The sequence below is a fragment of the Anopheles coustani genome, chromosome 2 (assembly GCF_943734705.1).
Source record: "Anopheles coustani chromosome 2, idAnoCousDA_361_x.2, whole genome shotgun sequence".
NCBI classification, from domain to species: domain Eukaryota; kingdom Metazoa; phylum Arthropoda; class Insecta; order Diptera; family Culicidae; genus Anopheles; species Anopheles coustani.
Genome location: NC_071289.1, coordinates 9,013,827 through 9,036,814, shown reverse-complemented (window position 1 = coordinate 9,036,814; position 22,988 = coordinate 9,013,827). Strand labels below are relative to the sequence as shown.

At 48.9% G+C, this 22,988-nt stretch overlaps 5 protein-coding genes across 7 annotated transcripts; 3 read left to right on the top strand and 2 right to left on the bottom strand.

The window, feature by feature from the left end:
* The first annotated feature begins 409 nt into the window (after positions 1 to 409).
* LOC131262898 (bifunctional peptidase and (3S)-lysyl hydroxylase Jmjd7) lies at positions 410 to 2,360 on the top strand. Its single transcript, XM_058264992.1, has 6 exons — positions 410 to 541; positions 600 to 753; positions 1,259 to 1,411; positions 1,471 to 1,640; positions 1,719 to 1,883; positions 1,947 to 2,360. The coding sequence occupies exons 1-6, from the start codon at positions 487 to 489 to the stop codon at positions 2,207 to 2,209; spliced, it is 960 nt and encodes a 319-aa protein (XP_058120975.1). The 5' UTR covers positions 410 to 486; the 3' UTR covers positions 2,210 to 2,360.
* Positions 2,361 to 2,430: 70 nt separating this feature from the next.
* Positions 2,431 to 4,932, bottom strand: LOC131262897 (uncharacterized). 2 transcript variants are annotated; one of them, XM_058264989.1, is made up of 3 exons: positions 4,792 to 4,932; positions 3,098 to 4,027; positions 2,431 to 3,022 (listed from the first exon to the last, which is right to left on the bottom strand). In XM_058264989.1, exons 1-3 carry the CDS (start codon positions 4,844 to 4,846, stop codon positions 2,736 to 2,738), a joined length of 1,272 nt encoding a protein of 423 aa, XP_058120972.1. In that variant the 5' UTR covers positions 4,847 to 4,932; the 3' UTR covers positions 2,431 to 2,735. The 2 variants fall into 2 exon arrangements, with proteins under 2 accessions (XP_058120972.1, XP_058120973.1); XM_058264990.1 differs by lacking the exon at positions 4,792 to 4,932 and adding an exon at positions 4,532 to 4,700.
* An 841-nt stretch (positions 4,933 to 5,773) lies between these two features.
* On the top strand, positions 5,774 to 6,463 carry LOC131262899 (cytochrome c oxidase subunit 6C-like). Its single transcript, XM_058264993.1, has 3 exons — positions 5,774 to 5,894; positions 6,070 to 6,236; positions 6,302 to 6,463. Exons 2-3 carry the CDS (start codon positions 6,070 to 6,072, stop codon positions 6,369 to 6,371), a joined length of 237 nt encoding a protein of 78 aa, XP_058120976.1. The 5' UTR covers positions 5,774 to 5,894; the 3' UTR covers positions 6,372 to 6,463.
* Positions 6,464 to 6,477: 14 nt separating this feature from the next.
* On the bottom strand, positions 6,478 to 8,593 carry LOC131262896 (fidgetin-like protein 1). Its single transcript, XM_058264988.1, has 3 exons — positions 8,443 to 8,593; positions 7,785 to 8,382; positions 6,478 to 7,716 (listed from the first exon to the last, which is right to left on the bottom strand). The coding sequence occupies exons 1-3, from the start codon at positions 8,583 to 8,585 to the stop codon at positions 6,586 to 6,588; spliced, it is 1,872 nt and encodes a 623-aa protein (XP_058120971.1). The 5' UTR covers positions 8,586 to 8,593; the 3' UTR covers positions 6,478 to 6,585.
* Positions 8,594 to 9,020: 427 nt separating this feature from the next.
* On the top strand, positions 9,021 to 22,689 carry LOC131267726 (serine-rich adhesin for platelets-like). Of its 2 annotated transcripts, XM_058270668.1 has the most exons (6): positions 9,021 to 9,236; positions 12,560 to 12,872; positions 12,946 to 13,132; positions 13,204 to 20,607; positions 20,875 to 21,867; positions 22,002 to 22,689. In XM_058270668.1, exons 2-6 carry the CDS (start codon positions 12,561 to 12,563, stop codon positions 22,061 to 22,063), a joined length of 8,958 nt encoding a protein of 2,985 aa, XP_058126651.1. In that variant the 5' UTR covers positions 9,021 to 9,236; position 12,560; the 3' UTR covers positions 22,064 to 22,689. The 2 variants fall into 2 exon arrangements, with proteins under 2 accessions (XP_058126651.1, XP_058126649.1); XM_058270666.1 differs by having other exon boundaries at positions 13,204 to 21,867.
* Positions 22,690 to 22,988: the final 299 nt, after the last annotated feature.

Sequence of the window (22,988 nt, the reverse complement as noted above, 5' to 3'; positions counted from 1 at the left end):
CAACTGATAGAAATAATCGCAAGTTGGATGTGCAGGCTTGATATGATGAGATAGGAGTCGGATTTTTGAAAATCCGGATCTCAGACCGGATTCGAATCCCTGTGAATTTGACGTGCAGCGTCTCGTCACAACCGTTCAACTGATTAACCCTATCATGCTCAAATTCAAACTTCAACCGATTTAACAAAGATTCCTCTGATAATTATTCTATGTTCCCGAGTTTATTAGTTCAAATGCGTTATATGTTTCAACAATTGTTTCCCAAGTATTCAAATTTATTTCATGTTCTCATGTTACCACAACTTTTAACAGGCATTATGAATTCCACCGCTCGACTTCAAGGGTTTGTTGTTGTTTTGATTCATTTTAGCTCGTTCATTTCTAGTTTGCTTTCCGCACGCCGATCTGCGGGACTATTTCGCAGACAGAAGAAAATAGTCGAGAAACGATCGAGCAAGTTACGGTGCTCTTGATCCTGAAGAAACCATGAGCAATTCCAACATACGGGAGGCCTTTCAGGTGCTTACCAACGAGGCCAAAGGTTAGTAATACCCCTCATAAATCGACCACCTACTCCACTACGATTTCTGCGTTCCCAGATTTGTTCCTGCCTCCCAGCATCCCCGAAACGTTTGGCATTCCCACAGCGCTGGAATTTGTACGTGATCATGTGGCTAAAAATCTGCCAGTAATCATGCGTGAAGCTATAACCGACTGGCCCGCACTGGAGAAGTGGAATTCGAAATACTTTCGGTAAGCATCGACACTGTTTTGCTGGATTTTGTTGAGCATGCAAACGATGACGCACTAGTGGATTGTGTCTTGAACGATGTGTATGTCAAAACATATGGCCCCACACTCATGTCTTCCATTGGCACAGCTGCTGGGACATTTTTGAACCACGGCCAATAATAGTCATAGCGAGAGGAAAGTTTAATTAGACGATCATCTCACCTTTTATTGCCGGAGTACACGTCTTCACCTTTGGTGAAAATATGAATGTTTGCGATACTTCACTACCGTCGTTGTTATTATTAACACTACTGTGATAGTATTATTGCCCATCGAAAATACGTAAAATTATTCATACAATCCTGCACAATACGCGTACGGCAGCACATTTTAAAACTTGCTGAAGACCTACCTCAACGGTTAAATGGACACGAAATGTTGGAATGTTGTTTGAGAATGGCTTTAAATAACTCCAGAATGAAAATCTTGTTCGCGCATCTTCTCTTACTCCTCATAAGTTCCACAGAGATACGATTCCAGACAAAGAGGTAACAGTGGCGATCACCCCCAATGGCTACGCTGATGGATTAGCGACACACGAATCTGAGGAACACTTCGTCCTGCCACTGGAGCAGATCATGCGAATGGAGGAATTTCTTTCGATGCTCGATAACAAAAAGTAAGATAATAAATACAAACCCATTCGAATACACCTATTTGAATAGTATCTGTCCTCAGTCCAAACAGTATTCCTTATATACAACGACAAAATTCAAACCTGACGGAAGATTTTCAAGAACTATGGGAGGACGTGAACGAAGGCAGCCTCAACTTTGCTTCCGAAGCATTCAACAAACAACCGGACGCGATCAACTTTTGGATGGGCGATGAAAGAGCTGTTACATCCAGTAAGGTTTCTTATTTTTCATTTTCAAGATTGGATACATCAACGATAAATAACAACGCATCGTTTTCTATGTTCACAGTGCACAAAGATCCGTATGAGAACATATACTGCGTGATTTCGGGATACAAGGACTTTATTCTAATTCCTCCAATCGACTTGCACAACGTACCGAGAAGGCAATATCCTATGGGCATTTATATGCAGGAAAACGATGACAAAATTGTGATCGAACCTATCCTTGATGGTAAGTGCATTTGTTTGTACGATCCACACAGCGTAGCATAATTGCTTTCCTTTATGTTCCCAGAAATTGGAAAACCCCGGCTGATTGAGTGGGTAAGCGTGGATCCACTGGAACCGGACCTTCAGCTGTACCCGTCCTATGCCGATGCGACTACGTACGAGATTCGGCTGAACGCGGGCGATATGCTGTACTTGCCGAGCCTATGGTACCATCATGTACGTCAAAGTCACAAGTGCATTGCTGTGAACTTTTGGTACGACATGGAGTACGATGCTCGATACTGTTTCTACCGAATGATAGAAAAACTATGCAATTATGGACAATGAGGCAGACAGTGTGGCACCGTTTATGCTTGCTTTAATTTATGTGTAACTTGCACAATAAAAAAAGTATTTGTTCAAAAACCTACGATCGTTTATTGTAATATGTAAAATTTCAGTGAAATAGTTACTTAGTCTAATTAAATAAATGCTAAAATACATTTGGTTGGACTAAGAGTTTGATACGAATCTAAAAGAGTACCGAAGGAAACGTCTTATCATTTCACATTCTTTATATTGTACTTGTTTATTTGATTTTAGTTGTACTTTTATACATCCTTAATATACACATCGTTTAAAGTATTGCTGGGTTTGGAGGTACAATATACATATAATTGTAAATTATACATAAAATTGTAAAATTATGGATTATACATAAAATTGTAAAAAATAATACAAATAAATACATTGCACCCATTGACAAAATAGACTTCGTATGAAACCAATTAGGGACTCCAAAAGAGACCCATCGTTAAGTAGTGAGAATACTGCAAACGTTCCTGAACGCGATCACCTCAGTCCTTCCCTTCTTCTACTGAAACCCGCAGTCGCTGCGCAACTTACGCAGCACTTGTGCATCCTTGCCGAGGTTGAGTGCTTTCTCCTCTAGCTCACAGATCATGTCCGACAGCCAACGATCCTGCAAGAACAACTGCCTGTTTTCGTTGCGATCAAACTCCAAACCGATGCTCAATATTTGTGTCATAATCTTCTTCTTGTGCCGGGACCGACGGGATGCTTCGTTGTTTCGCTCCCGGTCTCGGATGTCGGCCGGATCGGAGCATTCTTTGCGAATCCGCGATTTGTTCGGGTTGAAGCCTTTGAAGAAAAAGAAAACATGTTCAAATAAATTGTTACGCAGAACGCCAATCCTCCTATTCGCCCTTAACCTACCAAACTCCATCGGAAACTCGGCCATTTTGGTTTCAGTGTACTGTTCCTTCTTCAGAATAGACAACTCGACGATTTTCTTCATCTCGGTGCGCACAAGTGCAGGCAATCCATCACCCAAGCTCAATCCCTGTCTCCAGGGTCGAACGGTAAAGTTCGGTTGCAGTATCTCGTCATGTATGGACGAAACACCCGAATCGGTGGGCGAGTTTAGTGACTTTTCCTCGCCATTACTGCGGCGTCGTTTCCGGCCACCCATGGGCAGCATGCGCATCTGCACTGTCGCCGGCTCTAGCTCCGGTGAACTGGTATCATAGCGCTCCACCACCTTGCTGTTGAGCTGTAAGGCAAATCCTTTCATTCCGGGACTGTCATACATCGTAATTCCGTCCCGCCGGTGTGCATCGTAACTGTCGTGTGTCGAATGTGTAAATTCGTGGCTTGGCAGTCCACTCGAACTCACTACAATGGGGGACGAGGTTCGGCTAGTGTCCCACCGTTGAACCGGATCCGGCGGTGAAGAAGATCCGAGCCGCTCCAGATCTTCCATCGTTGAGTGTTCCATTTTTCCTCGTACCATCTTTTCACTCTTGGCCGAGGGTAGGGACGAGCGGCGGCTGTTAGGTTGCTGGGGAACGGACAGCAAACTGCGGTTAACGTTCTCCGTCTCGTCGTCCTGGATCACGCGGAGAGTTTTCTGCCTCGCTCGCAATCGGACAAGATCTTCGGTGCGCAATTTAACCGTTTTCGGAGCTTTCAATAACGACTGCGTTGAGGACGGTGAGGTCGTCAGATCCACCGTGACCAGGGAAGGATTCTTCTGTACGCCTCGTTTTCCCGCCATACTGTTGTTATTCGATTCTGCCTTTGATACCGAACGACTCCCGGCACTGAGGAGCAGAAGGGCGGCGGCGGCATCATATTCCGTCATTTCTGGAACGATTTAAAATACTATATTACATCCAATTGCAAGTTTAGCTACGAATTGCGCTTTTTGTATCGGGTCTAGGACAAGAAATTATCACATCACTAAATCTTCCTGAAAGATGGAGGCTGCGGCCGTTGCCCTGCTCCTTACGCGAAGACTATCCACTCACTTCAGACGGGGAGTCGAACCGTACTGCGAGAATGACAAAAATACACGTAGCACGGCAAGACTCACCCGGGTGATATGATGGAGGAAGCTAGAGCCTTTTCACATACTTTCGACCGATACGCAAATATCCTCTAGACGAGATCGTACGCGTTTTATACTCCACGTTTCGAAGTTATGGCTTTGTTGCTTGATTTCACCACTCATTTATAGCCCAATTGGATAAGAAGATGGATATGAATGATCTTTGGAAGGATTTCATACACTGACACTTTTTTAACGCAGAATTACAAAAATCAAGTGACGGAATGCAGGTAATAAGTACAACATTAAACACAGCTTACCTTTAATCTTATTGCGCCGGTTTTTGGAGTTCTGGATACACAACAGTACGTTTGTACAAATTGAAACACACAAAACAAAACTTGCGAAGAAACACACAATTGCAACACGATCACAGATAGTACATTACGACGATCCTCCCTGCAGGCAGGACTAGCAGCGTCTGGCACATTTACATAGTATGTTGCCTTTATTTTATACCCTTCCGTTGGTCAACGACACACAGTCAGCATATCATGCGCTACCCGGGGGAATACTTTACCTACCGCACAGGATGTGTTTTGTCTTCGCAAGAAATCGTGTGCCTCCGTTGGCATCGGGTGTTCTTCAACCGTGTCTGTTTTCTACTACCGTTTATCGGTAGTACGATCGCATACTAGGTATGCGTCTTGCTAGCGCCAAGAAGAACTACCAAATGACAAGAAAATTGATACTTTGGCCGGCAAGGGGCCTACGAAGCGAAACTGAGTGTAAAAGAAATATGGTTTTTTTCCATTCTACCTCATCGCGTACGACGTAGCCGTCTTTCTTTACCTCTTTCGACTAACGTTTTTTCCATGTTATTCTAGGGAAAAACGTGTTTGAACGTGCAACGAGACGACACCGTTTATTGCCCTATTGTGGAAATATTATGAAATCAGGTACGAACTTCTGCAACAAAACATTTTAACGGTTTTTCGCGTTCTTTGCGAATACCATTTCTACCTGGATCTATGCTCGCAGAACTGCTAATTCCAGGTATATCGTAATACACAGAATTTTGCGTTTAATGGTTTATGCTTTTGGAAAATATAATGACACATGGTTAGTATAAACAGTTTCGATTGTAATTACGCATTTCAATGCACATCCAACAATCTAAGCGAAACTATGTAGATTAGAGAACTTTGTAAATCATTGAATTGCTTTGATGATTTTTAGCTTACAAACCGTTGATCGATACATTCCAAATTTTTGTACGCAACGACATTTTTTAATTCAAACCGAGTAATTATTGTGCAACGATAAGTTTATAAGATGTCGTTTTTCTTGTAAATAGCTGGAGGAACAACTTATCGTTTAGTCACAATTTCCGACCCAGTTTTTAGAAAAATACTTACTATTTTCCTTGAAAAGATGAACTTTCGATACCTGTTAATATTTCTGTACCACAAAATCAGGAAGCAAATTCTTTTTTAAGCCTTTTTTATATTTTCCAAGATAATTTCCCTAATTGATCCATTTTCCATTTACAAAATGTCACTATGACAACTGTCACAACTTTTCCGTCAAACAGCAAAAGGGTCGCCTGTTTCGCTGTCTCGAGATTTTTCGTGCAGAACTTGTGGCTAACGCAAATTACCTGCTAAACTAAACAACGTAAAGGTACCAACATTTTCTTGACTATATTCTCAAGTCTAATCGAAAGATACTCCTTAAGTGATAAAGCGTAGAATCTTGCGGATTTGTTTGTTTTTCTGCAACACCAGCTTTAGAGAAGCAGACAAGTTTGAGGTGTAAAATTACGTAATGTAAACTTGCTTATTTTACTTCATTTAAGATGTCCGAAGTCGCACCAAGAATCCCGAAGCCGGTTCTCCGTGGTCTCCACAATGCCACCATCAAGCGCAACCTGATCGTGTCGAGCGTTCTCTGCACGATTGCCGTCGTTGCAATGAAGGTGATGCACAACGATCCCAAAGTGCGTGACTATGCCGAATTCTACAAGTGAGTAAACCGCACCGAACCCAACCTGGGCGGGATATTAACTTGATCTCTGCCGAACTTTGCAGGACCTATGACGCAAACAAGGCTTTCCAGCGCATGAAGGATGCTGGTCTCCTGCAATCGGTCAAGGATTAAGGAGTGAGCTGCACTAATTAGTAACTTGGACAGCGGTTTGTTGATTATGGGGCAGTGGTTTGTGGTACAATAAAAATCCATCATAAACCCTACAGAGCAGCGTTGATTGAATTGTTTAAGGTTGTATTGCAACAAGAAACTTCCGCAATTATTTAAGCAAAACAGTTTATTGTAAAATAGTTTGTACCGTGATAGCCTTCCTCAATGGAAACCCCTATGTTGCCCCAGCACCGTATGTTTGATCCCACACGACATATTGATGCAAATCCGCGGGAGATACACTTGCTTTAACCTTCGTCAGGGCGAGCCTAAAATCATCGTAACAAATTGGCCGTACCTGGTCCTTTGCGATATCTCCCAGCTGATCGAACGGTATCGATCGAATCGGCCCCATGGACGCCTCATGGCAGAGGACTTTCATATCGGCCCCAGAAAATCCTTCGGTAAGACTTCCGATTTTTGTAATTTCCTCTTTCGTCATACTATTCCGCTCCTGCTCAAGTAGGCGAACCAGTATTTGAATGCGTGCCACACAATCTGGCAGTGGAATGTAGAGTCGCTTGACTAAACGTCGCCGCGCAGCTTCGTCTAGCTCTTGGGGCCTATTCGTAGCTCCGACGATGAGAATACGTTCATCTTCGGCCGTTGCGGCACCATCCAGTTGCACCAAAAACTCTGTCTTCAAGCGCCGTGAACTTTCATGCTCCGTATCCGATCGCTGACAGAGCAGGGAATCTATTTCATCGATAAATACGACGGCCGGTTGATGAACGGCGGCCACGGCAAATAAAGCGCGCACCATTTTCTCCCCATCACCGATCCACTTGGATGTGAGCGAAGAGGCGCTTATGCTGAAGAAAGTAGACTTCGATTGCGATGCAATGCACTTGCCGATCAATGTTTTACCGGTGCCGGGTGGACCGAACAGAAGTATTCCGCGTGGAGGTTTCCGTAGCCCGGTGAATATATCGGGACGTAGAATCGGCCACACAACGGCCTCTTTGATGATTGTTTTTGCGTAGTCCAATCCGGCTATGTCGTCCCACGATAAGGGTTGGAATCGATCCATAATTTCGCTACGAATTAGTTCGACCATTTTCGGATCGATGTTTTTCAATCGTTCGTCAATCTCTTCCTCTTGGCTGTCCTCGTTGCTGCTACCCTGGCCATTATTTTGCGCGCGATAGAGCGATGGATTCGCACCGCTTGAGCCACCTTGATGTTCATCATTGTCGGGACGCACTGGACAAACAAACTTGCTGCCCAGTGTACGCCGTCCTCCGAGTGATTTGCGGCCGTAGGCAAACAGTGGAGCTTTACCGGGTGGATTGGTGGAACCGTATTTCTGAAATAAGTTACATCGACATTCCAGTTAGGCATTGGCTTATAAAATGCGTACTTATTTTTGCTAACCTTCAGGTTTTGTATCTGTAGTTCGTCTTTTGCCGTGCGAAAACTGCTCTGATAGGAAGAAGTGGCCGAAGTGTCCTGCTCACAGGGAACGTTGCTGCTGTATGTGTTCGATGGAGGTTTAGGTGTCGGTTTTGAAACCGGTGCCTTGGGAATGAACGCAGAACTGGTACTGGGAAATACCCGTCGGGAAATTTCTTGTATCGCCGAATAATTGTTTCCATTACCGGTGGATGTGTCCGCCATTCGCGGTTGCTTCTGCGATTCAACACTAGGTACAGCGTCGATGGTCTTTTTGCTTGTCTGCAGCGTGCTCTTCTTGGGAAATATACTTGATAATGTTTCAATGGAAATCTCATCTGCGGAACAGTTTTCAAATTGTCCTCTGCAGCTACCATCGTCTTTACTAAGGTAGCTCAATGGATCGCCCAGGGTACTTTCAGTTAGTTCATAGTCGTCATCGGCCGTATCGGGAGGTTGCGTATTGAGTAGTTCTATAACATCCTCGCAGTAGTTATTCACTCCTTCCGGATCGATCATAGCATTCTGGTACCGTTGCAAGCCTTCGCTCAAAATGTGTGCTGATATTCGTTCGTCGCCGCTATAATAGTTTGAAAAAATTATCAAATCCAGAAAGCATGCTTTTGCTGTGAATACCTACATGGCCCACGATCCTGCGTAGAGTTGAAAATTTAAATTTCGCATATCATCCACTGCCTCTGGCTTCTTGGTATGTTTCTCAAATTCATTTGCTTTGCTTAGAATCGAAAAGAAATCGGCTGGAGTCGGCGCAGTATTATCCATTTTTATAAAATCGCTAGTTTGAACCGTTCGGAAAAGATCAAACCACTTCTGCAGGCGGTTTGTCAAAACTGAAAGGTGCTGTCAGAAATCAGGCGAATAAGTGCCTAATGGTTTTGGCGGGCGAATATTGTAGCTTTAGGCTTTTTCAACCTCAACTAAATTATTTTAGTTTTATTATATGTATGGACCATTCTACTAAAGCACCGCTTTATAGACCTATTTCGTAAATTGAAAATTATCAGTCTAGTTCATAATCCCGGGAGGAGGTCAAAAATGTCTACGATTGAACATTTCGCCTTCGCCCCGTCATTCGATCGTGCGCTATTTCACGCACATTCGCCCCGATTTCATTTTCGCCTCAATTTCGCTCTCAAGAGAGACCCCCGCGCGAGCAATGGAAGAGAAAGAAAATGGGAAAAAATGCAAATGGCGGTCGTTGTTATTGTTCGATTGTAACAAACGTACTCAATTTTCGCTAAATGCTAACTTTCGCGCACTGTAAACGTCCGTAAAGTAGCAAACTATGTTTATTTCGCGTCTGACGATTGTGTTTTCGTTATTCGTTGGCGGCAACTAAGTGGCTAAAGTGGATATTTGTCGTCGCAAAAAGTGTGTCACCCTCGGCTCCTCGGTGGAGCAAGGCTCAAATGGGTAAGAGAAGACGAGACACATAATGCTCGTCCGCTAGTTTTGGTCGGGTTGTGTGGCAGTGTGGGGTTTTTTCGGTGCATCTTCCGCTGAAAATGCTAGTGCTACGTGAATGTCGCGGGAAATATCTAGGATTACCGATATGAGTTGCAATGTTAGTAGTGATTTGAGGGGGTTTTTTTGGTTTACGCTACATACCGAGGCGTGTATACGTGAGTTTTGCGTGTGTGATGTGTGTGTGGTTGACAGTGAAGAAAAATGCCAAAAGGAAAATAGCACTTGGGCTAGAGCGAATTGTCCGGGATCCGTAATCTTTCGTCGTTTGGAAGCCCTTCGTCATGCGATGTTCAGTGCGTGCTACCGTGGGCCGAACGGCAAAGCGCTAGCGGTAGCCATTTCCAGTTCCCAATATGAAACCCGCTCGCTGTGGGTCGTTTTTCAACCAACCCAAAACGGAAACCGAGCGCCCTTAAACCAAGCTAGAAGAGAGCGGTGCTGGTGTCAAGGCATGAAGGAGGCGCATGGAGTTTACAATGTCCAGATCGAAAATTCGATCCCCGTTTAACCCGTTCTCTGTCGCCGCAAGTTTTCCATCGCAGTTGATTTGATCGTCCCCGGGGGGTTTTTTGGTTGTCGGATATGGGATCGCTAGAACTGTAGGCTTCCGTTTGCAAACGTTACATTACTCTAGCTGTGCACAAAAAAGTACCACACCAGAGGGTAAGTGTACCAGTTCTGGAGCAATCAGTGCAGTTCGTCGACAAAATGCTTCGTAAAATTTAGTATACAACTTTGTAATTAGCAACCGGAACTTCTTTTCATAGCAGTAATTAGGTTTAGAATCAGTGGGATTGGAAAATCTATCTAACTTACATTTCCCATTCGAATGTTAATTCTAATTAAAATTTTAATGCAATTCTGCCACTCCACATACAAACACGGTCCTTAAAACATTTTATTCAGGTTGTTCTCCAAACACGCTGCATGTGACTTGCGCTGTTTTCTTGATACGCGAATCAAATATACACGACCAATTAAACTGGTTGTGGCAGGTTCAACTTTTATACAGCTACTCGAGTAAAAATTATTGTATCACAGTTTAGAAGGTATTTGATAAACTCTATAAACATGTTTATGAATTCTAGTCACATCAAGAGCGTATCTTATTGCTGCAATTTGCGATCAATTTATTATGAAGTTACAAAGTTAGAAAAGATTAACGATAGACAATAGCATCTAGTTAGCTTAATTGTTAGAATAATACTTAAAATGGCATAAACTATGCTACTTGTATTCTACTGAGTACAACCAAAAACATGTTACTTTTGCATTGAGCTCCAGGGTTGCTCGTGCACGGCATGATCGAGATTGCCCGAACTGGTACACATATTCTATATTTGCTTATTTCATTCGTAATATATATTTTTCTAGATTTGTTTTAACAGAACTGTCAAGCGTTTGTAACTGGAATGTCAAAATGCAAAATTTCTGCCACCTCTCTATGTTGTCTCTATTTCTCTCGAAACCGAGAGGTGCGAGACTACAGTGGTGTTGGTGAACAGACCCTATCCCCTAAACCGCCCTCCACTACACGCCGCTCCCTGCTGTGGCGACGCTTTCTCGCGTGGAGAGTGCACAACGAACGAACGGGAGAATGAGAGAAGCGAGTTTTCTGGTCTCGAATACATATGTCCTGCTCACCACCGCAGGAGCTGCCGATGGTGCCATCCTTGTCATAGTTCAAATCAAAATGGCTGCTTCGTTTGCCCTATCCGGAGGACTTGCTTTTCTTTGCATGATGCATGAGAAAAATAGAATTTATGGAGTCATCGAAGTAATGTAGATGGAAAAACACTATGCCATGCGGCTGGAAAAGCGCAGTTTCCAGCAGCATTTACAAATACCCCCGCTGGGTTTGCCGCTGCTTCTATGTTACATAATTCGGACGCCAACAATCCTCCGTCTATCGAGATTGGCGGCCGCATCGTTGTCATGGAAAACATATGTTATGTTAAGACACCTTACACCAACGACTTCCAGAAAATGTTTTGTGGCATTTTGCTTCTGCCAGGGGCTGAATAAAGTGATTTCCCTTGGGCAATAATTTATGCTCTCTCATGTTACGCTCTTTGTATGCCCCGTTCGCAAATCGTCCTGCGACGGCGACAGGTAATCTTTTCTTTTCCTCCCACCCCTGGCATGCTACCCGCCAGCATGCCCACGAACCGGTTTCGAGAGAAACGTCAAGTAGCCTACTAGAACGAACACGAAACGTGTAGAAAGAAAAACTGGTACTGTCGCGCGTCTCAACGGTTCTATTTTAAAGGATTCTGGAGACCCAACAGTCAGCCCATATGCGGCCAAGATAATGACGGTACTTGATAAGGCCATACAATTGACGGACGGTGTCTTAGCTTCCCGCCATTTACGAAACGCTACAAAACCATATGAGATCTTTAGCTGATACGTGCCGAGCCCTATATTGCCTAGCGGTAGAGTGCAACGGAAGGTTATATTAAAAGAAGAGATCGAGATTCAGAGTGAGAGAAAAGAGAAAGCTGCGAAGAAAGAAAAAGAGTAGGTGAGAAAGCTACTTATCGTCGCGTGTGTATCAGAGAGAGAAACAGGTTTCATTTCTAATCCCGCGTTGGGATGCGGCAGACTAGAAAACAGGAAGAAACAGTACGATTTGTTTATCAATTGAAGTCATGTCAATTATGCTACAACAAGATTTATGACCAAAAGATTAACCGTATCCTAATGGTAATTTTATCAAGTCGACGTATCACATGTGCAAGTGAGCTCTTTCGATGTGTTCTTGTTTTTGTAAATGTTCTACAAGAACTTTCGAAATCCGTGTCGTGGCGTTTTTTGTGAACACCGCTTGATTATTTTGACGCAACAGGTTGTCCCTTGAAATGTGCCAATTGTTTTGATCAGATTTAATAACACTTTCAACATGGCGTGGCGTGTTCTTACCAGTATTTTTTTGTGCAGCCAACTAGCCACCGCCGTGTCTTATGGTATCAAAAGATCACACTGTGTCAAAAAGGTGGCAGGGTCAGGCGCGTTTTGTTTTAAATAATCGTCTGAGCCAGGCAGTATGTCGTCGTATCTCTACGGTTTGCGCCGGAGGTACACGAAATGCCTTGGCTTCCAGTTATCTTCAGGAGGTTTTTTTCCTACTCTTTTCGATTACATGAAAACTCTACGCGCCTTCCCCATGGGGTTTGACAACACAAATGTAGAAATGAATGACTGGGCTACGGTTTGGGTTTGGAATGAATGATCATACTGAACCTCTTTTCTTCATCAATGAACGACAGAATGGCGGCCGATAGTGACGGTGATCAACAGAAACGGACAAACAGCAGCAGTAGCAGTAGTAGTAGACATTGCGGTAGCGATGACAACCACCGAGGTAAAAGGAAGTGTGTCTCCAGCAGCAGTAGTGATCCGTGCAATAGCAGCAGCGACAGCACCTTGAAGGCGGTTGTCATCTGTGAAGGGAATTTGCACGATCCGGATTTTCCCGCCCGCCTCGAGAGCCTGGTCGAGAGTCTTGCGACGCTGGTTGACGAAGAAAGCGCGAACGATGGCGATGAAAAGCAGGACGCGGGAAGGCTTAAAGTGGACAAGGTATTTGTGGCTAGCAAAGCTCAGGTTGACTTACATATTTGAATTGACCGGTTAATTACATTTCTCATCACAGGTGGAACCGTGGAACAGCGTGCGCGTTACCCTTTCGATTCCGAAAGAGGCCGCAATTCGGTTGCGGAGGCTTGCTGCCGAAGGTAACAATGCCCTGCGGGCGCTCGGCATTCTTTCCGTGCAGCTGGAAGGGGAGACGGTTCTGTCGCTGCGGCTAACGAGCCAACAGGAAATAGTTATTCAAACAGGTAGCTTACACCATTACGCAGCAAAAGGAACGCTCACTAACTAAGCGTTTTTCACCCTTCCTATATTTTAGATAATTCTGCCCCTGAAGGATCCCCCAGCACTAGCGGTGGAGCTGGCGGTTTGGGTGAACTAGCTCGCGTTCTATCCCAACAACAGCAGCAGCAGCAACAGCAGACGCAGCAGCAGCAGCAACAACAACAGCAGCAGCTCCACCAACCGACACACCCGGTGCATGTGCAGCAGTTGCAGCATCAAAATCTCTATCACCATCAGCAACTGCCACCGCAACAGCAGCAGCAACACATTCACCATTTGCAGCAGCAACAGCTACATCAGCAACAACTACAACAGCAGCATGTAGTGCTGCACGGCGCTAACGATACCGCCGTGCCCAGCACGTCCAAGGTGGTAGTATCGACCGCCGGACAGCCGAAAACACCGCTCACCAATGGTCCTCTGCCGATGGACGGTGGAGGCGGCAGCGGTAGCAGCGTGTTCAAATCACCCAACACCATCTGCCCGATGGACGGCAAGGTTCCCGCCCATGTGCCAAATGTGGTCGATGCTTGCGAGTACCCGTTCGAGAGCATGACGCAGGCGCGGGTAATTCAGCGACGCGAAAACACGCTGGCCCTGACTGCGAGTGGTGGTGTTGTGACGGGACCGGTAGTTGCTGGTGGTGCTGGAGCCGTGCCCAAGCCGTCCAACGGTAATTTCCTGGCCCCCGCAAATCCAGCAGTCCAACCAACGCCACCACCACCGTATCAATCCGCCGTTGGTGGTGGTTTAGTGAAGCCGAACACGCTGGGGACAGTGGTCAACCCCACGCAGCAGCAACTGTCTGCCGGTGCGATCGGTAATAATGTGGCGATGTCAAGCCCGCTGCTGGTGAACCTGTTGCAAAATGAAAACAGCCAACAACAGACGACACTGTCACCGCAGCAGCAGCAGCAGCAGCAGGCGCAAATGATGCGCGGTGGTCAGCCGATACTGAAACAGGAGCTGCTGATACCGGGCAGCAGTGCGAGTGTTGGGCCGGTATCGGTGAAAAGTGCCGGCAGTGGGATCATTCCAACCATGGTGGTGGGAGGCGGCACGATACCACTCCAGACGCAGCAGCAAAGTGTTGCCCTCAGTCCAGTGCAGAGTGTAGTGGGCGACAATGATCCGAGTGTGCTTGGTAACAGCCTGAAGAGTGGTACAGTGAGTAGTAGCAACGTTGTTGTGAACGTGCCCCCCAGTAACGTTAATCGGCAGCATCTAGTGCAGCACCATCCGGTGCAGATCGGTGTTGGTGCGAGTGCGATGGTTTCGTCTGGACCGACGGCAGTAGCGGCCGTCGTCCAGCAGCAGCAGCAGCAAACATTAGTGAATAGTAATAGTAGTCCACTGCGAGGTGCACCGACGTCGACAGGTGTTGCGCCTGTGAGCGGCGGTGGTGTATTGAACGCGATCAGTGCGAATAGTGTGAATAGTAGCAGTAGTAGTAGTAGCAATCTTAATCCAATGACAGCACCCACGGCAGTAAACATCATTAGTGACGGTAACAGTAACAATCAGAACGTGTTGAATGTGTCGCCTTCTTCTCTAGTAACTCCACCATTGTCAGTGCCTTCAAATAGTAGCAACAACAGCAGTAGCAGCAACACCAGCACCACCTCCACCATGATGAACACCATTAAAATGCAACGGTATAGTCTCGTCGGAGGCACTGTCGCCGGGGGTGCTGTCACGGGGGGCATGGGCCCAGCCGTTAGAACCCCACAACAGCAGCAGGCCATGCTTCAACAGCAGCAACAGCAACAGCAAATGCAGCACCATCAGCAGCAGCTGACGATAGCGAGTGGCGGCGGTGTCATGGTAACATCCAGCAATCGTTCTCCTGCGATGGGACCACTGATCGGTCAAACACAAACACACGTGCGGCTACCGCAACACGTTGCAATGCTCCAGCAGCAACAGCAGCAGCACGAACAACTGCAACTACAACATTCCCAGCAAATGAACCGTTTTCCGGCTCAATTGCAACAGCAGCAGCAGCAAGTCTTTCGACAGCCCAACCCACTGGGAGGGCAGCCACAGCAAGCGAATCACACGAATCCGGGCGCAAGTTTTCAACAGCGTTGGCCTACGATGCAGATGGATTCGGCTACCAAGTCGAGCTACCAGGAGTTTGCTCGCTACCAGATGCAATACAATCTCAGTCAGCAACAACTAAATAAGCCTCCCATGACGGCGACGACGACGGCGACGGCGCTGGATTCGTCGTCCGCAGGAGGCATGGGAGGGGCGACGTCAACGTCGGCGGTCGGTGATTCGCTGGAGCTGGGCAACTGTTTGGTCGATCTGCCCGATCTGGCCAAGAACGACCTTGACTCGCTGCTGCCGAGCGATCTGGACAGTGCATTTCTCGACACGAAGCTAGATGATCTCGACGATCTGGACCTGATGGATCAGCATCAGCAGCATCATCATCCACTTGAGCTTGCCGTGCTTCCCGGTACGCTACTTGGAGGAGCGCCAGAAGGCACCACGGTGGCACCTGCGTTGGGTCAAGTGATGGGCTCTCAAAGTACGGCTACCATGGCGACGGCGGAGGCACAGCGTCGATGGAAGGCACAAATGTTGATTAACCCGCTGACGGGCGAGCTGGAAGAAACGCAGGTCGAAGAGGTTGCCGAGGAATCGGAGGAGAGCGCAAAAACGGCCGGCGGAAGGCAGAGCAAAGCGTCGTCGATGCGTGTAAATGATTTCCCCCCGGAGGCGGCGAACCTGCTGTACTCCGATGACGACACGACCAGCGCTGCTGGTCTAACGTCGTCGCGGTTAACGTCGGGCCTGAGCGACGCGGATCGGCCTTCATCGTCGGCCACCGTCGGTTCGTTGGGAACGATGGAAGGTACCTTCGTGGCTGGCAACAGTGCTGGCAACGTATCCTCCGGCTCGTCGACAATGGTCAGTGTCCCTTCAGCAGCGCCACGAGCCAGTCATGGCAAGACCGGCAAGATAAAGAAGGAACGAACAAAACCGACCAAGGCGAAGGAGAAACTAAAACCAGCGTCGTCATCCGCGGTGTCAAAGGAAAAGGCCAGGGAAAAGACGAAAGCATCTCTAAAGCCGGTCCGGCAGAAGGCGAAAGTTTTGTCCACCTCGGTGCTACCTTCCGCCGGCGGTTCGTCGAATGAATCGACGAGTAAAAACTGTACGGAACTGAAGCTTCGGTTGAAGCTGGAAAAATCGGAACCGATCACCGTCACCGTTCCCGGGCGCGTAGGTAGTACGGTGACAATGTCACCTCCGTCATCAGGAAGCAGCTCTTCGGCGTCGATCGGCGGAGGAGCGCCCGAGTTTTGTCAAAAGACACCGTCAACGTTCGATGGGGTCGCGGGTTCCGATGCCAGCGCTGCATTGCCGATAGCGGTGTCCGTTGGTGTCACCAATAGTAACAACGCAGCGCCATTTTCATCCACTGCGGGAACCGTTGTAACAAGTGCCACCAGCAGCACAAGCGGCAGTGCAACCACCAGCATCGGCACCACTGCAACAATGTCGTCCAATGTTGGCATCGTTCAGGCTACTTCTCCTGCAGGCGGCGAGGAGTTGCGCGTGCCGCCGCTACACATCAGCTTACGGGGAAAGAATTCCGTTGTGATAAAGAACTCGCGCAAGGATCGCAAGAAAAGTCAGAGCGGAGGCGAAGAGGACAGCAGTGACGGCGGCGGCGGCGGTGGTGGTGGTGGGTTGAAGCGACCAGCATCATCGGCGGCCACGACGGGAAAGCGAAACTCCGTCGATCTCAACATGACGCTAGCGAATGCTTCCTCTTCCTCCTCCTCACCGGTGAGCGGACCGTCGATATTACCTTCACCACCCAGTTTTCATAACCACGTCGCTGTCGGTCAAGGTTTGAAATCGTCCGAAGCGCCCGCCGAAGGTCTTCCGTCGCAAAAGCGACCGGCAGAGGCGATGACCTCGTCGCCAACCCACCACACCACCACCACCACTGGTCACAATCCAAATGGGATGGTCGTGTGTCCGGAAAAGAAGCGTCGTCTAAGTGCTGGTGGTAGCAGCGTTAGTATAACCACTGGCGGAGCGTCTGTTGCAGCCGACGGTGTGGCTGCTGCCATGATCACGGCCGTCAGCACCGGTGTAAGCGAGATCAATGAGATCTACGATTCGATTATCACCTCGACCGCCAGTGGCCCGATCGGTTCGACGAACGTCGGTACCATGCCGCAGTCCAATCTGCTCCAGTCGACGGCGACGACGGCGACGACCATGACCACGACGGCGGCAATAGCAGTAGCGGCGGCGACGGCAGCAAAAAACTCGAAAAGCTCCGGTGCGAACGGCAGTAGTAGTAGCAGTAGTGCTAACGGAACCAGCAATAACAACAACAATATCACCAACAATAACAACAACAACAACAATATCAACAATAATAGTGGTAGTTTCGGTAAGAATCATCAGAAAAATCTCGTCAAAACGACGTTGCCACCGGCGGCCCAAACATCGGTAGCGGTTGACGGGGGTGATGCGAAAGAGATGGATCGCGGCGAGGGAGGACAACCAGCGGGGGTAGAAGAAGCATCAACCACGTTGACCGCATCACCAGTAACAGCAGCCACCACACCAACGCAATCTACCTCAAGTGACCGATCGTCCACAATGGAAATCGATCAGCAGCAGCAGCAACAGCAACAGAGAAACAGTATCAGCACCCATCACGATCAGCACCACCACGACCTGGATCATATGCAGGAGCATCATAACAAAAATCGACCACCGGAGCAGCTGCTAGCGGACGACCTCGAATCGGAAGACGTAGACAAAGGAAGGGAAAGACGAACGACGAAGCATTTGGACGATGAAGATGCAGCGGGAGAAAAAGCCGCCGTGGCGAGTCATCAGGAGGTGATGGGTACATCGGATACTTCTCCCTCCTCCACTACCGGCAACGGAACTAGTGTCGGCGGTGTAACGGAAGCCATCGACACGGAGGTGACTGAAGCGGGGGTTGCGGCAGCCGCCGTGGCGGCAGCAATTGGAGTGAACCATCATCTCCTCGGGCATCATGCGAGTGTCCGGGGCTCTCCAGGATCTCAGGCGCAGGGTGAAGACAGCGGCATCGAATCGATGGACGCACTGTCGGAGAAAAGTCCACATCAGTTGTCTTCCCACAGCCCGCAGGGTGGTACGCACAACAGTGCGGCCACCCACAACGGTGCCGGCAGTGGTGCCGGTAGCAATAGCGGTGGAAGCAGCAGCAGCACTAGCATTGACGGCAAGCAAATAATTTTAGCTGACGATGGTCCGCTTGGTGAAAAGGAGGGTGAGGTGAAGGGAATCGATCGCGAGTGTCCCATTGATGAAAAAAAGAAAGAGCGTATTGGAACGCCGCCATTGCTAGATGCCAGCATGGAGCACTATCACGACATTGAAGCTGCGCTGGCGAAGATGGAAGGATTGAACGAGATCGCAGCAGCCGTTGGGGGTGATGCAAAGTTGAACGGCGACCATGCGCTACTAATGAAACCCAAGCTACCGGAATATAATCACGAAACGACTCTGGGTAGCTTGGATCGGTCAAATCTGAGCAAAATTCTGGACACTATGGAAGTGGAGCAGCTTGTCGAAAACGGTATTGCAGACGAAATTGCCGATGGTAGTAGTGCAATCGACGACAGCATAGACGGAAGTGCAGCTCGAAAAAAATTAATCATGATTGAACAAGTCAAATCAAACACTCTACATCCAGAGGAAGGCGTCGTCAAGGAAACGGAACACAAGCAGCAGCCACAACAGCAAGGTGTAACGAGAAAAAGATCTGTCGAGAGTCGAGTGCTGTTAGCAGCGAGTGCTGGTGAAGGAGGAGCTACTGCTGCCAAGAGTAGATCCCAGCCGCCGTCCGTCCGAATGATGGCGCTGGTTACGAAGTCCGTCGAGGTGGAACCATCGGTACGGAGCGCGCACGACGATGGTGGCAACAACAACCATACGGACGACAAGCTGCACGCTGCAGTCGAGACGAAGCCCGACGTTGTACCGGTCCCAGTCGACGAGTGCTGTAAAAATAGTAAAGATAGTCCTAGTGCGAAAAGCGAATGTGATAGTACAGTAATGGTAGTAGTGCAGGTCGATGGTAAACCACTTTTAGTTAAGTCTGATCCCGAGGAGGCTATCGTTAGTAGTGTAAGGAAGAGTTTAAGAAAATCTTCCGATGAGCCAGTGATTACGGTCGCCACCGCCCTGACCGCCAAGACGGAGGTATCACCGGAGGTCAAGGTGGAGATAAAGGTGGAGCCGAAAACTCCGGAGTCGAGCCTCGAGCCGCTCATCGAGCTGAAGCCGCGTCACGAGCAACCACCGCTGTACAGCTACTCCAGTGAAAAGGCACGCGAGCGTCGTACGGCGGCGGCTGCCAGCGATGGCAGCATGCCGGGAAATGGAGTACCGGTGGCTGGCGGTGGCGACAAAAGTCGTCGCAATTCGTCGCTGGCTTCCGGCGACCGTTCGGGCGATGAATCGACCTCATCTGCTACATCGTCCTCGGTTCCATCCGGAAGCACACCGCCAGCCAAAAAGTCCAGCCGTAGCAGTAGCGTTGGGTCGGAGAATCGAACGACGAAAACGAATGATCTCGCAACGGTGCCGAGCGAAACGGCGCAGGGTGGTGGTAAGCACGAGGCATCTACCGAGCAACCGAACAACAAGGAAATGCTGACGCAGCTCTCGATCGAAATACCGGCACATACGGACGGCGGAGAACATCGGATCCGGACGCGTGCCTCCAGCAAGCTGGAGAGTCCACTCGAGATTCTGTCTCGCCAAAGTCCTTCGACGGAGTGTCTAGCAACGTCTACGACGGGTGGAACGGCGATAGGAACTGGTCCCGGCAGCAGCGTCGGTGGAAGTGCCCAGCAAACCCAGCCAAAGGGAACCGTTTCAGGTTCGGGAGGCGGTATGCCCGGTTCGGGGAAGCAGAATGCTTCCACCACCGTTTCCGGACTACCAGGATCCGGAACAGGAACGGCTACGAGCAATGATAGGCAAAGTCCGAAAGCTGGCGCCGCGTCTACAAAACCGACAGCGGCCGGTGGCGGCGGAGTTGCCAACAAACGCAAACGGCAAGGTTCGGAGAGTTCCAATCAGTCCGGCGTCAGTGACGATATTCCAACGAGAGCGAAGAAAGCACGCAAGGGAGCAACGAGTGGGGTGGCGTCAGAAAGTGGCTCCGTAACTGCTACTGCGGGAGGCACTCCGAGGGTGGTACAGCGTAGAGCAACCGATACCACCTTGGCTAAGGGTCGCATGTCGCGAAAGGCAGCTAATGTCGCTAAAGCAGCAGCAGCAGCGGCGGCGGCGGCAGCTGCAGCAGCGGCATCGACGGCCGAAGCAGCGGAAACGACGACTTCGGTCACGATTACGGCAGATTCTTCCGATAGCGACGAACCATTGATTGAACTAGCGGGTAAAGCTCGAAATTCTAAACTAACCTCCAAATTCAGTTCAACTTCTACCACCACCACTAGCCATGTTACTACTTCCTCCTTTACCCAATCTGCTACCGCTTCTTCTACTACTACTACCACCACCACCATCACTACTACTTCCACTCCAGTCTGTACTACTACTACTGCTTCTACGACAACTAGTATCAGCAACTGCAACAACAGCAACACCACCTCGACTACAACCTCTTCATCTTCATCTTCTACAACTTCGTACAAATCCATAGCTGCATCTTCCGTCGACAAAACCATCACCACTTCGACTGCAAACGCAGTGATCGGGAGTAACCAAGGCAACACCTCAAGTAATGAGAGCATAACATCGGTAGCTGCATCGACACCGTCGCCGTCTTCAGCGAAAGCATCTGGCGCCAACCATTCTGCGAGCGGTGTTGAGAAAGAGAAATCACTGCGCAACCATCACGGGAAGAGCGTGTCTCCGGTACTGACGACTCCGGTGCCATCAACAGTTGGTGGAAGCACGACTGGTGGATGTACGTCGGCGAATGGCACGAGCACCACTGGCAGCAGTAGTAGCAGCAGCTCTTCACCGTCGGCTAGCACTGGTAGTACCTCCGGCACACCGGGTGGTCATAAGGCAACAAGCAGCGGTGGTGGGCCATCCACATCGACCACCAATGTGGGCGCATCGCCGACGGACGAGAAGATCAGCACACGTCGGAGCGTTCGCATGACTTCCTCGACCCTCTCGACGGCAGCGATGAACAACAAGGCGAAAGCGGCCGCCAATGCTCTGCTGCTTCAGCACTCGGCAGCCGCCCCTGTGGCGAACCATATCGACGGAAATCACCACGTTCCTTCCGGCGGCAACGTTGCCACATCGCATAACACCGCGACCGCCAATGATAGCACGGCGGTAACGGGTGTGACTTCAGCGGGCGTAGCAGCAAGCCTTGGTGGTGCTGCTGATGGTAGTCCTCCGGGAAACGCGGCAGCAAGTGTTGCCTCAGGAGGCGGTCTGCATTCGAGTGGAGCTAATGGTGGTGGTGGCCACGGCGCCGTCAAATTGACTAACCATGTGAATCACCATCATCAGCATCAGACGACGCACGCTGGTTCCGGGGTAAAGGCAACGGCTGCGCCCGGAGAGGGAAAAATTTCCACCGTAACAGCGGTCGGTGGTGGTACTGCCGGTACACACAGTTCCGATAACACCACCGGAAGTGGTACGGAAGTGCGTCGCAAAACAAGAAGTGCAGGTATGTAGCAAATAAGATCCGTAAAAATAGATGTTTGGTTGCACCAAAGTACATGGAACGGAAATGGCAGTGCTTGCTTATTATTATTTTAAATAATTAGCACAAACTGATATAAGCAATGTTTTTCGTTACAGCTGGACTTGAGGTGACCGTCACCGAGGGCCGTCGAAGACGAATTTCCCGTGACAGCAAGTGACCAACAGTTTGCGCCTCAGCCGAGAGTACTGATCAACACAGCGATCGGCATGGGCTAAACAGCATTGCGATTATGATTCCAAATCGTTCCGACCACCTTCAGCCAACGCATGCGCCGCAGCAATCGACAACGCGACCATCAAATGTCCAGCAGGAGGAGGAAATACTCGTCGAACTAGGGAGCGTTAGCGACAAAGATTCCCCGGTACCGGGGGTGGATGAAGATTTGCTGTGGCAATCCGGCACATCCGTCTCCGGTGATACGGTGAATAATTCCGTCGCTCAGTCGCTCGATTCCGACGACAATGCGGTGAGTGATGGAAGTTGGTCCAACGACAGGAACTTGAACGATTCCATCGATACGGAACACAGTGCTGAGGTGCAAGAGGAAGAAGCTGCACGCTGCGTGACACCGCGACACAGTAACACCAATCCACCCGCAGATGAACGAGGGAGCACTTCAACGAAAACGGCTGCCAACTCCTCGGCAACTGTTGCCGCCGGTGCTGGTGGTGGTAGTGCTTCGGATAAGGTTGGCGCAGGCGGCCAAGTAACGTCCACGGCAAAGGAAACCGCCAACGGTGCCAACGGTGAGGACGACGATTCGTACGCCAGCGAGATTATTCTGACCACCAACAGCGACTGCAGCCTGGACGAGTTCGTATCGTCTGACGATGATAGCAACCTGGAGATCTCGGTGGTAACTATATCATTGTACTGAACTTCCTTGGGTGCGCTGTTATAACACCACATCGGTACCCGGATGACGGATAGGCTAGGGGATAATACTGACTGCAAGAGATTACCGGAATGTGGGAGATTGAGAGAAAGGGAGAGAGAAGGGTTATATCTTCCGAGGGTTTTCTTTCGTTTACACACTTTTTGTTCCTTTAATGTGGCTCCGCTTTCTTAAACCCAGTGTGTAC

What these genes read in the sequence shown, in the direction of transcription:
- LOC131262898 (XM_058264992.1), top strand. Translation starts at nt 487, where the DNA reads ATGAGCAATTCCAACATACGGGAGGCCTTTCAGGTGCTTACCAACGAG. An exon ending in GCTTACCAACGAGGCCAAAG is followed by an intron (nt 542 to 599) that starts GTTAGTAATACC and finishes CTGCGTTCCCAG; the next exon opens with ATTTGTTCCTGCCTCCCAGC. An exon ending in TGGAATTCGAAATACTTTCG is followed by an intron (nt 754 to 1,258) that starts GTAAGCATCGAC and finishes TAAGTTCCACAG; the next exon opens with AGATACGATTCCAGACAAAG.
- LOC131262897 (XM_058264989.1), bottom strand. Translation starts at nt 4,846, where the DNA reads ATGCCAACGGAGGCACACGATTTCTTGCGAAGACAAAACACATCCTGT. An exon ending in AAACACATCCTGTGCGGTAG is followed by an intron (nt 4,028 to 4,791) that starts GTAAAGTATTCC and finishes AAATCGTTCCAG; the next exon opens with AAATGACGGAATATGATGCC. An exon ending in CGAGTTTCCGATGGAGTTTG is followed by an intron (nt 3,023 to 3,097) that starts GTAGGTTAAGGG and finishes TTTTCTTCAAAG; the next exon opens with GCTTCAACCCGAACAAATCG.
- LOC131262899 (XM_058264993.1), top strand. Translation starts at nt 6,070, where the DNA reads ATGTCCGAAGTCGCACCAAGAATCCCGAAGCCGGTTCTCCGTGGTCTC. An exon ending in GACTATGCCGAATTCTACAA is followed by an intron (nt 6,237 to 6,301) that starts GTGAGTAAACCG and finishes CGAACTTTGCAG; the next exon opens with GACCTATGACGCAAACAAGG.
- LOC131262896 (XM_058264988.1), bottom strand. Translation starts at nt 8,585, where the DNA reads ATGGATAATACTGCGCCGACTCCAGCCGATTTCTTTTCGATTCTAAGC. An exon ending in TACGCAGGATCGTGGGCCAT is followed by an intron (nt 8,383 to 8,442) that starts GTAGGTATTCAC and finishes AAACTATTATAG; the next exon opens with CGGCGACGAACGAATATCAG. An exon ending in TACAGATACAAAACCTGAAG is followed by an intron (nt 7,717 to 7,784) that starts GTTAGCAAAAAT and finishes AACTTATTTCAG; the next exon opens with AAATACGGTTCCACCAATCC.
- LOC131267726 (XM_058270666.1), top strand. Translation starts at nt 12,561, where the DNA reads ATGGCGGCCGATAGTGACGGTGATCAACAGAAACGGACAAACAGCAGC. An exon ending in GGAAATAGTTATTCAAACAG is followed by an intron (nt 13,133 to 13,203) that starts GTAGCTTACACC and finishes CCTATATTTTAG; the next exon opens with ATAATTCTGCCCCTGAAGGA. An exon ending in TCGCAAAACAAGAAGTGCAG is followed by an intron (nt 21,868 to 22,001) that starts GTATGTAGCAAA and finishes TTTTCGTTACAG; the next exon opens with CTGGACTTGAGGTGACCGTC.